Source organism: Rattus norvegicus, chromosome 1 (genome assembly GCF_021556685.1).
Source record: "Rattus norvegicus strain SHRSP/BbbUtx chromosome 1, alternate assembly SHRSP_T2T, whole genome shotgun sequence".
Lineage (NCBI taxonomy): Eukaryota > Metazoa > Chordata > Mammalia > Rodentia > Muridae > Rattus > Rattus norvegicus.
Window position 1 is genome coordinate 22546433 of NC_141534.1, and position 16286 is coordinate 22562718.

A 16286-nucleotide genomic window follows, 5' to 3' on the forward strand; every position below is an offset into this window, starting at 1 on the left:
ATATGGTCTGTGAATTTTTTCATGGGTATTCCAAGGTTTTGGGCTAATAACCAATTATCAGTGAGTGCAAAAACCATGTGTGTTCTGACTGAGTTATCTGCTCAAGATGATATTTTCTGGTTCTATTCATTTGCCTAAGAAATTTATGAAGTCATTGTTTTTAATAGCTGAGTAGTAATGCATTGTGTAAATGTACCATGTTTTCTGTATCCATTCCTCTGCTGAAGGACATCTGGGTTCTTCCCAACTTCTGGGTATTACAAATAAGGCTACTATGAACATAGTGGAGCATGTATCTTTGTTATATGTTGGAGCATCTTTTGGGTATATGCTCAGGAGTTACCACTCCTCAAGTATGGGTCCTCAAGTATACCCAACTTTCTGAGAAACCGTCAGACTGATTTTCACAATGGTTGTACCAGCTTGCAATCCCAACAACAATGAAGAAATGTTCCTATTTCTCTCCATCATCACCAACATCTGTTGTCACCTGAGTTTTTGATCTTAGCCATTGTGACTGGTGAGGTAGGATCTCAGGGTTGTTTTTATTTGCATTTCCCTGATGACTAAGCATGATGAACATTTCTTTAGGTGCTTCTCACCATTCAGTATTCCTCAGTTTACAACTCATTGATTAGCTCTGTATCCCATTCTTAATAGGGTTCTTTGGTTCTCTGGAGTCTAACTTCTTTAGTTCTTTGGAAGTGTTAGATATTAGCTCTCTACAGATGTAGGATTGGTAAGGATGTATTCCCAATCTGTTGGTTGCCCTTTTGTCCTATTGACAGTGTCCTTTGCCTTACAGAAGCTTTGCAGTTTTATGAGGTCCCATTTGTCCATCCTTGATCTTAGAGCATAAGGCATTGGTGTTCCCTTGTGCTTATGTGTTCAAGGCTCTTCCTCACTTACTCTCTATCAGTCTGAGTGCATCTGGTTTGATGTGGAGGTCCTGATGATGCCGAGTGGTCTTGTTTTCTGTTGCTTAGGTAGTTTCTCTTGCTTCTTACCCTCTGATGTTAGTTGGTCTTGCTGCCTCTGACTGGAACTTGTCCGTTCTGTGGGCCTGTGAGCCCATGATCTTTGGAGTGAGAACACTTCTGGGAGGCCAGCTCTCTTCTGGCAGGATTTGTTTTCAGAGGGCTCTGGGGAAGCCTTTGCTCTGGAAGCAGATGAAGACTGGAAGGATCCTGTCCCAGGCTGCTCCATGGTTCCTGTGCCCTGTGCACTCCTGTTTGTTCCCTCTTTGGTTAGGCAGCGGAGCAAAAGTGAGGTCTCACCTGTGCTTTTAGGATTGAGAGCGCTCCTGGGAATCCAGTTCTCTTGGGCAGGCTTTGGGTCTGGAGGGCTGTGGGACGGCCTTCGCTCTGATCCCAGATGGAGACCATAATCAACTTAAAAATGGTGAATGAAGCATCAATTATCACTGGGGAATGTCATTTATAAAACGTTTTCATTTGAGTTTAGACAAATTCACTTCTTCAGCTTTCTTCAATGTTTTCTTCACCCAAAATAATCTTCAGAGCAGTTCTTTCTAAGTTTTGCAGACAAAAGTTAAGCAGATGTCAATAATCATGACAGCACCGGTGTCTGTATCTTAGGTTTTCCTATCTATCTATATCTATATCTATATCTATATCTATATCTATATCTATATCTATATCTATATCTATATCTATATATCTATCTATCTTTCTATCTCTCTCTCTCTCTCTCTCTCTCTATATATATATATATATATATATATATACTTAAAATGGTAACTAAGTTATGAACAGTAAAATATTATTAACATTCTATGGACACAAACACATTATTATATTATAAAATCTGTACCAGTGTAGTCTCAGAATACACTACTACATTACCTACTCTCTCATCTGTAATTTGAGATGATATGCTGTCTCAGGAATGAAATGCAGATATGTTAGTGACTGACAACTTGCCCGCCATTAGGGACATACTTTTCCTAGTTTGAAGTGTGACACAAATAGTGTTTATTGTTCTTCAAAATATCACAGACTAGTTGTTACCTCATATCTTGGTCACTTCTGCATAGGATTTTTTATCTATAATAAAATTTAAGATTGCTACATTCACACTCAGTGAGAGCAATTACTGGCCACAATTACCTGAATTGATAATATTGTTACTTGTGTGCACTGAGGTCATTAAATTGTGAATGACACTGATCCCAAGCATGGCTGTGCTCCTGCCATGGTGAGCATGACCAACACAGCTACCTTGTGCACACTGCACAGGTAGGTAATAGTAATTATTATTGTGTATAATAATATATCAGAATATTCATATAATAATTATAATTATAATTATAATAATTATATTTCAGAATCCAGCTTCATTTAAAATATAACTTCTAATATCCACTCCATGTTGAGCCCAAGCTGGGTTTACTCTGAGTGGATCCTCTACCACAATATCTTGTTTCTGGAGAGATTATTTAATGGGGTAAGTGGTTGGCATAAAATCATATGCACCCTGATTCATGTCTCCAGCAGCCATGTAAAAAGCAGGGCATGCATACAAACTACATGGATTCACATGTATGAATGCACATACATGTATATGCAACATATACACACAAATGATGATGGTGGTGGTAGAAAAAAAAGTACAGGGTTGTGGCACCGCGTCTGGTAAGCCATGATTATCTTATTTCTCGACTTTCCCATTTGACATTTCTTGACCAAATTTAATAGCGAGTAGCTGAACTAGAGAAAGCAAAGCATGAGGGTTTTGAAGGAGGAACATTAGTCTTGAAGTTGCCAACTCTCACTCATTCCTTCAGTGTATGATGAGGTAGCTTATGAGCACATACTTAGAGGAAGAACTATAGAAGCCTCCTCTCTAGTGCCAAGATGGCAGTAAGGTCTAATATTTTCCAATATTATTACATCACTTGAATATTATTTTAGAAATACTCATTAATAGTAGTGAAACCAGAGGAAAAATAGATATTGGAATTCAAAATTGGGGATTTAAACTATTACTATTTTGAGATATGATGGCTCAAAATCAATTTATCTAAATTTACTTCTTACCATTGAAGTCTGATATTACAGTCAGTCTTACAGCCTGATCAGTTTTTTTCATGATATTGGAGAAGATTAAATATCTCTCTCACACTAGAATTATTTGGTTTCAATGAGATATGGAAGCACTTAGCTGCTTTAGGTTATGTTACAGAACAGTTTATATCATTTTTTTCTCCGTTTGTTAGAAGTTCCATCTCGGGGCATTTGTTCTAGTGATGATTGAATCATTATACATCACAATGTTTAAAATGAGAATATTTAGAAAAATCTGAGGAAAGCATTTTGAACAAAGTAAACCAGCAAACAGAATACATCAGAGAGGTCCAAAGGCAGTAAGAAATTACAAGGTTCATTGAGGGGTAAAAAAGAAGAGGTGAATTTAAATTTTAGGGTGAATTGTTACCAGATAGTAACCAATTTTAGAAGGAATCCTTGAGACCAGGAAGAGTACAGCACGGCTTTGCCATTCTCATAGGGAAATGAGAAATATTAGATTTTTTTAATGTCCCATCCAGAAGGAGGAGCCCCCACCTCATACCCACAGCCAGTGTTTCTAGTACAACCTTGAACCACAGTATTTCCTGAAGATCAGGGTGGGCCTTTTCTTCAAATTGTCTCAAGGATTATGGTAGAGAGGGTAGGGAGATACTGCTGGGTCTCTTAGTGATGTGCTAGAAGCAAGTGTTTCTGTCTCTGGGAGAGATCCTATCAGCCCAGTGCCTTAAAGTATATGAAAATTTCATAGAGAAACTTTTAACCTTGGTAAGAAATAATCAGGAACAAAATTATACAATACATTATGTGGAAAGCAACAGACAGAATGGATAATTTAAAATGTGAGGGAATTCATATTGTCCTTTCATAATCGCTAAAATGAATCTCACTGATAATTTTTATATAACGAATCTGAGAGTATGTGATGAAATAATAATAACCGAATTTAAAAGGTCAGAAAATAATTATAAACTGTTCTTTATTTTTACTGAAAATAGAGTGTTTCATACAATAACTGATTACAGTTTTCCCTCCCTCTATTCCACCTCCCTACCGCCCCTCCCATCCTCACCATCCTTTTTCTGTCTCTCATCAGAAAATAAGCTGATGTATGAAGGTTACTACTAAGATAAAATAAAATGGTTGAATAAAAAAACAACACTCCAATTAGAATAGGGCAAATCAAAAATAGAGACCAAGAGAAGGCACAAGAAGCACACAGATGCTGTGACCCACTGTTCTCACACTGAGGAATCCCATAAAAGCACAAAACTGGAAGCTGTAAAGATGGCACAAAGCCCCCAAAAGCGGGGTGGGGAGAAGGGCTTACATGATGTTACAAGAAAACGAACCTCCAAGGGAGTTTGTCTTCCTTGGCCATCTACTGCCATCTATGGCTGGGCAAATAGCCTACCCTTAAGAGGAGTTTGTTTCCCCAGGGACACTCTCTTGGAGAGAACTAAATCCTCATTTGCAAGTGGTTATCAACTGGAGACAGCTGCTGGTTTAGGGACAAGAGCATATGTCACTCTTGCAGCTCTCGAACCCAGTCTGGTGCATCCCTGTGCATGCTGTCTGAGTCTCTGAGTTCATATTGTCTTGGTCCTGCTGTGTTTAGAGGGCCTTGCTGCCTTAGTGTCCCCTGACCACTCAGGCTCTTGCAATCTTTTCTCCCCCTCCTCCTCAGGATTCCCTGAGCCTCTAGGGGAAGGATTGGATGGAGTCATCCCTTTTAGGGGTGTTCAGCAGTAGGTTGCTCTGATCATGGCTGAGCAAGACACTGATCTGTGTCAAGGGGAATGTCAATAGGAGTCATTTTTGCTACCTCTAAAAAGAATTCTAGAACAGCAGCATTTGGTTTTACCCTAGGTCTTAGGCTATGTAGACTCAGGAGAGTCGTCATTTGTGTAAGTTTACAAATGGAGTCTATCTCAGGAAGTAAGGCTTCAGTCAAGTCAGATATTGGTTGGTTACACACACAACCTTGCCCAGATGCATTAGCATATCTTGCAGGCAGGACACCATTGTACATCAAAGGTTTGTATCTGGGTTGGTGTTTCTATTTCTCCTTTTGTACCACTCAGTGTACCTTCCTGTATCAAAGATACTAGAACGTAAGGGCAAAGGCTCTTACCATCTTAACTCCCCATGTCAGTCAGGTTTGTAGATGTAAGAGAGTTTTAAATGTGCCAAAGGGAGAGAAAACATCCTTTAAGTATTCAAACCATAGTTGCCAGATATGTTTTCATACCTTGTCCACTTTCACATTAATCTGTGAACCTATTCCCGAACTCAAATTAGATGCTGTGTAAGTTTCATTATCAACATCTGTGGAGAGCAGATGACATTCAAGGGATTGTTCTCTGTTGACATGATCACAGTTGAGCCATGGAGGCCAATGTCTTTGTCCCCCTGAAGTAAAAATTCTTCTCTTGGTGACAGTGGATGTTGCCAGTGTGTGAGAAAAGTGTCCACTGCAACTGCAGCAAGTGTGGCTTCCCCATCCCAAACAACTGCAGTCAGGGACTGCTCTCTACAGAGACCAACCTGAGGAGACAAACACACCTACCTGTTCTTACAGTGGACATTCAGCACACTGAGCTTCCAGGATACTTGACACCTCCATCAATGCGTGTATGGTCCATGCAATCCAAGCTTCGATTGTGTTACTTCTGTCTGTCTGTCTTTCTTAATCTCCAGTGGCTCCCCACCCCAAGGTTCACAACTCCAGCTGCATGAGTGACAGATGCAGTAGGAATTTTCAGTCTTTATAAGCCTATATAAAAGATGCACAATCCAGATATTTTAGTTATAAACCACAAGCCTATATTGGGCAGATCTAGGTCTAGACTAACTCATTCCCCAGCTATGATGCCCCTGCTAATTGCTATTTCTCTCAGCTACACTGTTCTGGTCTATGGCAGCTTCCTCCTACTCTATCTACTTCCTCTTCCTCTTCCTAACTCTCTCCCACCTGCAACCCCTCTTGGAACCTCGAGTCCCACCTTCCTCCCTGCACTGTCCAATCACAGGCTCTATCTAGCCTTTTATTGCTAGAAGGTTCACAGGGCATTACTTGAGTCTGTAAGGATCTGTTTTTCAGGAGCAGTCCTATCTTGAGGAAATAGTACTTAGCATTAGTACTTAGCAGCATTGGACCAACCCACTACACTTAACATTGATCATCATACTTTGTCAAAATGAAACTAAAAAATAATTTTCAAGACCCAGTGTAAATTAAGCAAATACACCATAAATTCTCTGCAGCCACAAATTATGCTGGTGCTTCCTAATCAGCTTCCTAAACTTTTTAGTACCTGAACTTGATACCTAACTTTTTCCATATCAGGTGGTATCTCATATATACACATGTAGACACTGGAGAGATGGCTCTGTGGTCAAGAGCACTGACTGTTCTTCCGAAGGTGCTGAATTCAATTCCCAGCAACCTCATGGTGGCTCACAACCATCTAGGATTCAATGCCCTCGTCTGGTGTATCTGCAGACAGATACAGTGTACACACATTCATATATACACATGCACATGTATGAAAGGCCTTTCTGATATGTACGTATACGAAAGGGGTTTCTCATGTATACATGTATAAAAGAACTTTCTTGTGTGTACATGTATTAAAGTTCTTCCTGGGGACTATGACTCACCTGTAAGTGCTACAGTGTGGAGGTCTAGAAGGCAGGGAGTCAAAGTGGTCTGGGATAAATGTAAATGCTTTTTTAGGAAGTAAGAGGAAGAGAGTGTTGGGAAGGGAAATGGAAGGACAGGAGGTAAGGAAAGAGAAGGAAGGGGGAAAAGGAGAGGGAAAAGGAAAGGGGAGGGGAGGGGAAGTAGGAAATCAAATCCTATCAAATTAAGTAGATAATAGAAAGACAAAGCTCCAAGTGGACATTTCTTCCCATCAAAGGAAGCTCCCAATACTGGGAATGGTTTACATCTTATTGTGTTGTTCACAAAAGAGATCCCAGGGGAACTCTCAAACAACCAAGCATTGGCAGGGATATACAGTTGCTTTCCACAAACTGGTAGCAAGATCCCATTGCTGAAAATAACCTCTACACAGTTCACTGAACATGGCAAGGTAGAGCTGGTGCCCTAACTACAGCCTTCACCCCTATAGACTGGAAAGGGCTCTGTAGTACCAAAGTAGACAAATAAACACCAACAGAGCTATGAACCCTCTAATCTACAATACTGTCTTGCCTGAAACACAAGCTAATTGCAAATGAGGTACCAACTTGAAGGAATAACCAACCAACATCTGACTGAAGACCCACTCCATTAGCTGGAATCTGTACCTCACACTGCTTGTGTGACCAAAGAGTCTGGACCAGGTAGCCTGGGAAATGAGAGAGAACTCAAATCCGACTGTTCTCCTAAAGGAACCAGCAGTAACATGACTCCGAATGATATTCGGCTAGACTCAGGTCAGTGCCTTGCTAGGTCATTATCAGAGAAGCTACCTTCTGAAGCAGATGGAAACAACAGAGAATAACAGCCTGAAGATATTCAGAGAATTGGAGCCTTCAGAACACTTGACACTAAATGGGGTGTCTCCATCAAATCCTTCCCCACAAGAATCAGGGAAGCCTGAGGAAGAAATAGTATAAGAGCCAGTGCATCAAGGGACGCTAAGGAAACAAGGCCTTTTAAACACAGCAGGGCCAAGACAATATGAACTCACAGAGACTGAGGCAGCACGCCCAGGGTTGCACCAGGGTAGCTCCTAGAGCTGAAAGGAGGAGTGATCACATGCCTTCATCCCTAGCCCAGCAGCTATCTCCCATTGAGAACCACTTGCAAATGAACATGCATTTTCTCCAATCTCATTGGAGCAGCAAAGGATTCGTTAGGGTAGGCTGCATGCCCACAAGGTCAACAGAAGTCAGTGGCACCTTTGGCTGATCCGTGTCTCATGAGCCCTGTAAGGGCGCTTCCTTTATTTTTTAATTTTTAAAATTTTATGTCATTATTTAAATTTTTTATTTTATTTATATTTTTCTTCTTTGCTCTTCTTACCATACAGATCCTTTACATATATATATTATGGCTTCCAGTTCAATGTTTTTATGAGATTCCTGTAAAGTCATGTGTCTCTATTTCTTGTACCTTTTCTAGGTCCCTTGTCCTTTTGTTTGCTTAGTTCTGATGTGTTAGTTTTTGTTTTACTTTTATATTATTATGTTATATTATTATATTATATCATATCATTGCATCAATATTGCACTTTTCATTGTATCAATTATATTGTGTCATTGTCTATTGGAAGCCTGTTTGTTTTCTTTTCTTGTTTTTAAAAAAATATTTATTTAATGTATATGAGGACTCTATCAGGATGTACACCTGCAAATCAGAAAAGAACATCATATCAGGAATTCTGAATGAGTAGCCAGTGAACTGTGCTGTCTGAAGCACTGAGTCATCTCTCCAGCCCACCTGTGAGAAAAATATCTACTTTTAAAAAGCAAATCAAAACGCCAAGAACTATGCCTTATGAGGTTGGTAAACAGCAGATATTGTGTCTGTTCAAACTGAGGTGACACATAGGCATTCAGCTCCCCTAGTGGCCCTGCAGCTCTGCTAGGAGAATGGGAAAGGGCCCCGTGTGAACTCCCTATTCTTTCAGGACCTGGGTTAGGGATTCTAAGATCTCTACTTCTTTCTACACTAAATATCTCTCACATGCTGCAATCGTCTGTGGAAGCCATGAAGAGTGAGGTACAAGATTCATCTCCTCGAAAATAGATGACTGTGTTTCACAGTAAGAATCACCATCCCTGAAGGCTTGTTATAACAAATCCCAAAATTTTTGTGACTCAGTTAGGGAGTGGAGGACAGGAGGTTTCCTGTTGAGATACGGCAGAGTTTAACACATTCCAACCCTTGTCCAGCCCAAGGACCCTGAGGGTTATCCTCATAGATGTGGGAGACATTCTGGAATTTCTCCATGCCATTAATATCTGAACTACAACTACTATCCCACGCTACTTCTCGCCAGCAAGAATGACGCGGGACACAAAGGATCCTTCTGCAGAAAAGCTTTAATGCATCTTGAGAGCAAGAGCATAAGCTTACAATATGGAGACCCCGAGTGAGGGAAAGACCATCCCTTATAAAGGAAACTATCCTTGCCTAGGACGTGTCACTCTCTGGCTGGTCGCTGCCAAACGTGCCAGATGACGTACCACAGCATACGTGTCCCCCTGAGTGAGGAATTTACCAGGCGCTTGCGTATTGCCCTTTTACCAGGTGCATCCTGCTGGATATCGGTGCCATCTTACAATAGAGAATGTGGGGGCGGCCCTCCACATCTCCCCCTTTTCTGTTTATAAGCAAATAGGACACCCATAAATAGGAGGGTGAAGGCAGAGGTCATATCCTCGCACAAAGTTGGCGAACCTGTACAAGAGAGATACCCTTAAGCTGTTGTTGAGACCCAGGGCACTCCCGACCCGCCGCACTGCCATTTTTCGAGGGAGGGAAAACTGGGGCAGATACCCTCATGTAATATGACATGCCTTCCAGGTAGCGTGTTTGGTAGAACTTCCCTGTGCGATGCTAAGCTCGTCACCCCTCATGGGCTGCTCAAGCCGGACACTCTAATCCTGTGCAATGAACTGAGGTTCTAGGAGTGCAAGAGCTGTCCAGCCGGCGACCTATTGCTTGAGCATGGTCAACCAAATATCAGCTGATGCTCCTTGTTCAAGGGCTATAAGTGCCTGGGCGATCACAATTTTGTCCCTCTTTGTTTGAAATCTCAATTTGCAAAGCAACCAAAGGAGTAACACTAATCCGCAGCAGAGGACTGCTCCAAACAGTCCCACCCCCACCCATTCCTTAAAATAAGAGACTGCTGAGGTGATCCAGGATGACAATCCTTCTGTCAAAGACAGATCCAGTCGGGTAGAGCTTTCTTAGAGTTTACTTGAATGATGGCCGCTCTCAATTCCCTAAGCGTCTGCTCAAAATCCGAGGTCCAATTCTGTAACAAATGCTGTGAAAGGGTTTTAGACAAATTGGCAGCTTTGGTAAATTGTTCATACTGTATAGATGTGACACAAAGGCCGGGGAGCTTTTGTTCACAGCCAAGCTGGGCCAGTTGCCATAGGATGTCTAGCTGCTCTTGGACCAGACCTATACGTTGGTTAACAAGCACGAGGCCTCCTTGTATCTGAGTATTAGCTGAGGCCTGTCTGTCCAGAGCCACAGAGACGGTAGCCGATAAATCATTGATAGTTTGGGTTGTCTGTACTGAGTTTGACAAGGCCAATGCCGAGGCAGTAACCGAAGCAGCAACTGCCATTGTAGCAATAATGCCAACAATAATTGCAGAGATGCCAAAATCTCTCTTTCCTCTAAATAAGGTCAGGGTCCCCGGAGTCTCAACAGGGACCGGGATAAAGCAAGGCATGCGGGTAACTACCGCTATGGAATATTGACTAGCATCCCAGTACAGGGCATAAAAACATGAACCGTCTGTACAATTCAATTTAGAAACTTTAGTGGCATTACTTATAATCCACACAAATGGCGGCCAGACACAAACCGGAGCAGGGTTAAACCCCGTGCTCCAGTAAGGTTTATATTTTATATGAGTAGCTGTCCAGACAGAGGCTGAAGGGTGGATATTCCCCGTCCAGGAAAACGATAACCGTCCCTTTTCACCCTTTCCTCCAAGTAGCATCGCCATGGGCATAAGATCAGTGCAGCTACTATTAACGCCACAAAGCATCCATTTATCAAAGGGATTATTATTGGACCGTCTAGGATCAATGGTGGTGAAGTTCACTCCGCCTCCCAAATCAGGGGAGAAGGAGAAAAAATTCTGGACTCCCCAGGCAGAGTCCCGGGACTGGCAACCAGTCCACGGCAAAGTAAGTTTTTCATCCTGGGTCCCTCTACAAAAGGGTGCCAACTTTGGTTGACGGAGAGGGCAGGTGGAGGAGATAATGTAAGGCCACCAACCATAGAGAACTGTGGCGTTAGCCACAATGTCTTCCTCACCAGTTCCCCCTGTGGCCTCCCTTAACCAAGCAGAAGATTGATTACTCAACATAATGCAAGGAAGATCAGAAGATGTTTTGTTGAATATGCCAAAACAAAGGCTGCCCTTAAGGGGAATAGTCCTATTTTCTTTTACTTGCTCTATATGGGAATCTAATGGTAAGTAGGCTAGTCCCAATTCTTTGTTGGTAGTAAAGAAACGTGGAAACACTTGGGCATTATACATCACCGGCATCGGGAGGGGGAAGGTTGACATTATTCCCCACCGTAGTTCGCTCTGCACTTTTATTGGCACTCCCTGGATCAGCATGAGGATCACCAGAGTTGTCATCTTCTTGGTCCTCTGTCTTGATATTCCGAGTAAGTCGTCCTGGAACCCAAACTGGATTTTCATTATCCTGTGGAAAAACACAAACAGCTCCCCTGGATCTTATCAAAACAGGATCCGGGCCCTTCCATTCATTTGTCAATACATCCTTCCATTTGACTAATTCTTTTGTCCTTTTGGGTTCTGAGCAATGTCGCTCAGCTGCTGTTTGCCCAGCTTCATCAAGATTTAAAAAATTTAAGGTGAAAAGGGCGAAAGCAGTGGCCACTCGGGGTGTTGGGGGGAGTTCTATCATAATTCCCCCTCTTTGTTTTATTAAATATGATTTGAGTGTCCGATGAGCGCGCTCTATGATTCCCTGTCCTTGAGGGTTGTAGGGCAGGCCCGTCAGATGGGTAACCTGCATCTGAGCACAAAACTGACTGAATTTTTGAGATGTATAGGTGGGGCCGTTGTCAGTTTTTACACATCTTGGCTTTCCTCAAGCACTCCATGCTTCAAGGCAGTGCTGAATGACATGTGTTGTTTTTTTCTCCTTTAAGTGGGGTGGCATGTAGAATGCCAGAACATGTATCTATAGATACATGCACATACTGTAATTTTCCAAAAGTAGAATTATGAGTAACATCATTTGCCAGATTTGCAATGGCTGTATTCCTCTTGGGTTGACCCCGATGTCAGGAACTGGGAGGAACTGGCAGCACTGTTGGCATTGGGTGACTATATCACGTGCCTCTTTTCTAGTTATAGAGAAGCGGCGGCATAAGGTTTCCGAAGTAACATGGAAATTGCCATGAAAGGTTTTAGCAGCCTCTAGAGGAGAAGCCAGGGCCACAGCTATCATTTTTGTGGCTTTGTCAGCCAAATCATTCCCTGAACTCATTGGACCAGGGAGTCCAGAATGGGCCCGTATATGAGTAATATATACAGGGAATCTCCTATTTATTAAAATAATTTGGATTTTTTGGAAAATCTCTGCTACCTTGCTAGTTGTTTTAATTACGCCGGAGGTTTCAAGGATATTAACAGCATTGACCACATAGGAGGAATCTGAAACAATATTTAGAGGCATCTGGAATTTTTCAAGGACCTCCATGACCACTAGGCATTCTACCACTTGGGGTCAGGTTTCAAAATATTGTCGTGAGAACACTTGGGAATTTACCACATATGCTCCCACCCCTGTTTTTGACCCATCTGTATACACTGTTATCCCTTCTTTTAACGGTCTGTGGGATGTGACGCGAGGGAAAACAACAGGTTGTGATCTAGCAAAACATAATAGGGGGTGTTTAGGATAATGATTATCTATCTGTCCAGCAAAGGAAGTAACTAACACTGCCCAAGCATTTGAGGTAGCAGCTAATGTTTGAACCTGAATGGCTGTATATGGTACTATCAAAGTTTTGGGTTCTTTCCCAAAATGAGTAATAGCTGCCTTCAACCCGCGAGTGCAAGCTGAGCAACCGCATCGGGATACCAGTCAATAATCTTAGCAGGAGATGCATTGGGATGGATCCATAATAAAGGCCCATTCTGCCACAAGACAGCTGTTAGTAATTGCATAGTTTTGAAAACGCACAAATCAAAAGGCTTGGTTTCATCAATGCGCTGCAATTGAGCATCCTGTAAGGCCTTTTCTACAACTTGTAAGGCCTGGTTTGCGGCTGGCGTCAATGCCCTCGGAGAGGAGATATGAGCGTCCCCTTCCAAAATATCAAATAAAGGCTTCAACTCAGCAGAGGAAATCTTTAAAAATGGTCTCAGCCAATTTATATCTCCCAATAACTTTTGGAAATCATTTACGGTATGCAAATGATCTCTGCGAATCTCTAATTTCTGGGGAACTATTTTTTCAGGATAAATGACCGATCCCAGAAATGATCCAATTTCTGCAATTTGAACCTTTTCTGCAGTGACTTGTAGTCCCCATCGTCCCAATGTTTTGATTAAGATGGGATATGAGGTCTGTAAGGTTGTTAAATCTTTATCACATATTAAAATGTCATCCATGTAATGAGCCAGAAGCAAAGATGGAAATTGCTTCCTTATAGGTTCAAGGGCTCGTTGCACATATAGTTGACAAATAGTGGGGCTATTGGCCATGCCTTGAGGCAGGACCTTCCACTGAAATCTCTTATCAGGTTCAAGATGATTAGTAGCTGGTATAGTAAATGCAAACCTCTGTCTGTCCTGTGGACACAAGGGGATGGAAAAGAAACAATCCTTAATGTCTATAATTATTATCTTCCATTGGTTAGGTAAGGCGGAGAGTAAGGGTAGGCCTCGTTGGATCGAGTCAAATAAACGCATCTGTGTATTAATGGCTCTCAAATCATGGAGAAGTCTCCATTTTCTTGATTTTTTCTTTATCACAAAAATAGGAGTATTCCATGGTGAAATAGACGGTTCTAAATGACCAAGCTGCAATTGTTCATTAACCAATTTAGTGGCAGCTTCTAATTTTTCAGAGGATAGATGCCATTGAGGAACCCATATTGCCTCTTCCGTGAGCCAGGGTATGGGCATAGAACCCTCAATGGCACCTAGGAAAAACCCAGGCCTTGTTTATGGGGATTTGTGACTGGTTCAATGGGCGTGAGACAGCCCTGTTCTAATCACCCTAGGCCTTTCCCTTCCTTATAGCCCATCCTTGACATCATGTGGGCCACTTGTGGGGGGTATTCGTTAGATAAGGTTAGTCCCATGGTCTGCATAACATCTCTCCCCCAAAGATTAACAGGTAGGGGAAGTACATAGGGAACAAATTGTCCCTGTCGGCCATCGACAGTCGTCCAAGTTAGAGCGGCAGAGCTGATTTTAGGGCACGACTGGTAGCCTAAGCCTTGTAGCGAGTGAGAAGATCTTATTTTAGGCCATGATTGAGGCCACCATTTTGAGGAAATTATACTTTTATCAGCCCCAGTATCCAGAATGCCTTCAAATTTCTTTCCATTAATTTCTAAGCTCAATTTTGGGCGGTTGTTAAGATGAACCACCAAATATGCCAAATCATTACCAGTGGGCCCCTTGGTATCCTGTATTGTGGTTTTGGAGCACGGAAGGAGTAATAACTGTGCTATTCTATCTCCTTCACTTATGGAAAAAACCCCATCGGGACTTGAACAAAGAATCTGAATATCAAGAGAGTGCTGAGCTTCAACAAGGCCTGGATGGACTATCAGTCCTTGTAGGGCGAGAGATCCTCTCCCAAGGACAAGGCCTATCGTTCCTGGGGGCAAAGGCCCCACAGTCTGAGCAGGAATTGGCTGAATGCCCATCTGGGGCATTAGAACGAAGTCGGAGGCGGCACACAGGTCCAATTTTGTGTCACCTCTTGGGGAGTCTCCTCTGTCAGGGTCATGGCTTTCTGAAAGCGGTTCCCATATCTTTGAGGGCCCTGGGACCAGGGGCCCAATGATCCGTTTTTTGACATCTCATTAGGCTGAGCTTCTAAAGGAGGGAGCAGTTTGCCCTTAATATCCCTCACTGAGAGGCACTGTCAGGCCTATGGTAGCCCTTGCCACATCGGACACAGATAGTTGCAGGCCTCCTGTCTCCCTTGGTTATCCTACAGTCTCTTTTTAAATGGCCCACTTTTCCACATTGAAAACATGATCTTGTATCTGTCCCTTTAAGGGGGCGTTGCCGGGACTGGAGAATGTTGGCCGCCAAGCCTGCGTTAGTAAGGGGCCCGCCGAGTTCTCTGCAGACTCTGAGCCAATCCTGTAACCCTTTATTTTTCCTGGGGGCTATGGCTGCTCAGCATTCCTGGGTGGCTTGCTCAAAAACAAGCTGTTCTATAAGCGGTGCCGCTTGCTCCGCATCACCAAATATTCGTCCTGCAGTCTCTGTCATTCTGGCTACAAAGTCTGAGAATGGTTCCTGAGGTCCTCAAAGATAAGGGAACCGCTTTCAGAAAGCCATGACCCTGACAGAGGAGACTCCCCAAGAGGTGAGTTTTGGAGCACGGAATGAGTAATAACTGTGCTATTCTATCTCCTTCACTTATGGAAAAAACCCCATCGGGACTTGAACAAAGAATCTGAATATCAAGAGAGTACTGAGCTTCAACAAGGCCTGGATGAACTATCAGTCCTTGTAGGGCGAGAGATCCTCTCCCAAGGACAAGGCCTATCGTTCTTTCTCTGCCAATTTTCTGTCTAGGTCCCTTCCAAGTTTGTCCCATGAGGCGATTGTAAATGAGCCTGAACAGGCAAACCAGGGAGCCACCCTGTCCACTTCTTTCACAAAGTTTTTAAGTGTTCTTCCTCCAATTTTAATGTCCCTCTGCTTTAGCACCATTTCCAAAGCCGTGTTCACAGACTGTGAGGATCCCATGAGGAACCAAGAACGCCCGGCAGCTTATCTATGTCCGTCTGACAAGGCGTGAGTAGAAACAGACATGCTGCTCTCTTATATACAGGAGTCTTACGCGCACTTCCCTGGCGGTGCTATCGTGTCCCTGCTCCCCAACAGTAAAGGTGAGCTGCGCGAAGCTCACTTATTTACGAGACTGAGACCCAGCTGCTGTCCTTTTAGCAGCGGAAACGGTGAAAACAGTACATAATAATAAGAAAGAGTAGGGTGGCTCCGAGAACAAACACCATGGCCTCGACAAATCCTTCCCAAGGTGGCGACAACCCTAGACCAAAGTCCAAGAAAGGCATGCCTCTCGGAACGTATTTTTTACCTGCAGTTCTGAATCCTCCTTGTCACCAAGGGGTCTCCGATGGTGCTGATGATGAGGAGGTCTTTCTCCCGGGTTTCAGCACCAAATGTCCCACGCTACTTCTCGCCAGCAAGAATGACGCGGGACACAAAGGATCCTTCTGCAGAAAAGCTTTAATGCATCTTGAGAGCAAGAGCATAAGCTTACAATATGGAGACC

The 16286-nt window shown here is 42.9% G+C and overlaps 1 protein-coding gene across 1 annotated transcript; it reads right to left on the reverse strand.

Moving 5' to 3' along the window:
* Window positions 1-9087: 9087 nt before the first annotated feature.
* Window positions 9088-16286, reverse strand: LOC148006879 (uncharacterized). Its single transcript, XM_087597571.1, has 2 exons — window positions 16089-16286; window positions 9088-11465 (listed from the first exon to the last, which is right to left on the reverse strand). Exon 2 carries the CDS (start codon window positions 11459-11461, stop codon window positions 9947-9949), a length of 1515 nt encoding a protein of 504 aa, XP_087453697.1. The 5' UTR covers window positions 11462-11465; window positions 16089-16286; the 3' UTR covers window positions 9088-9946.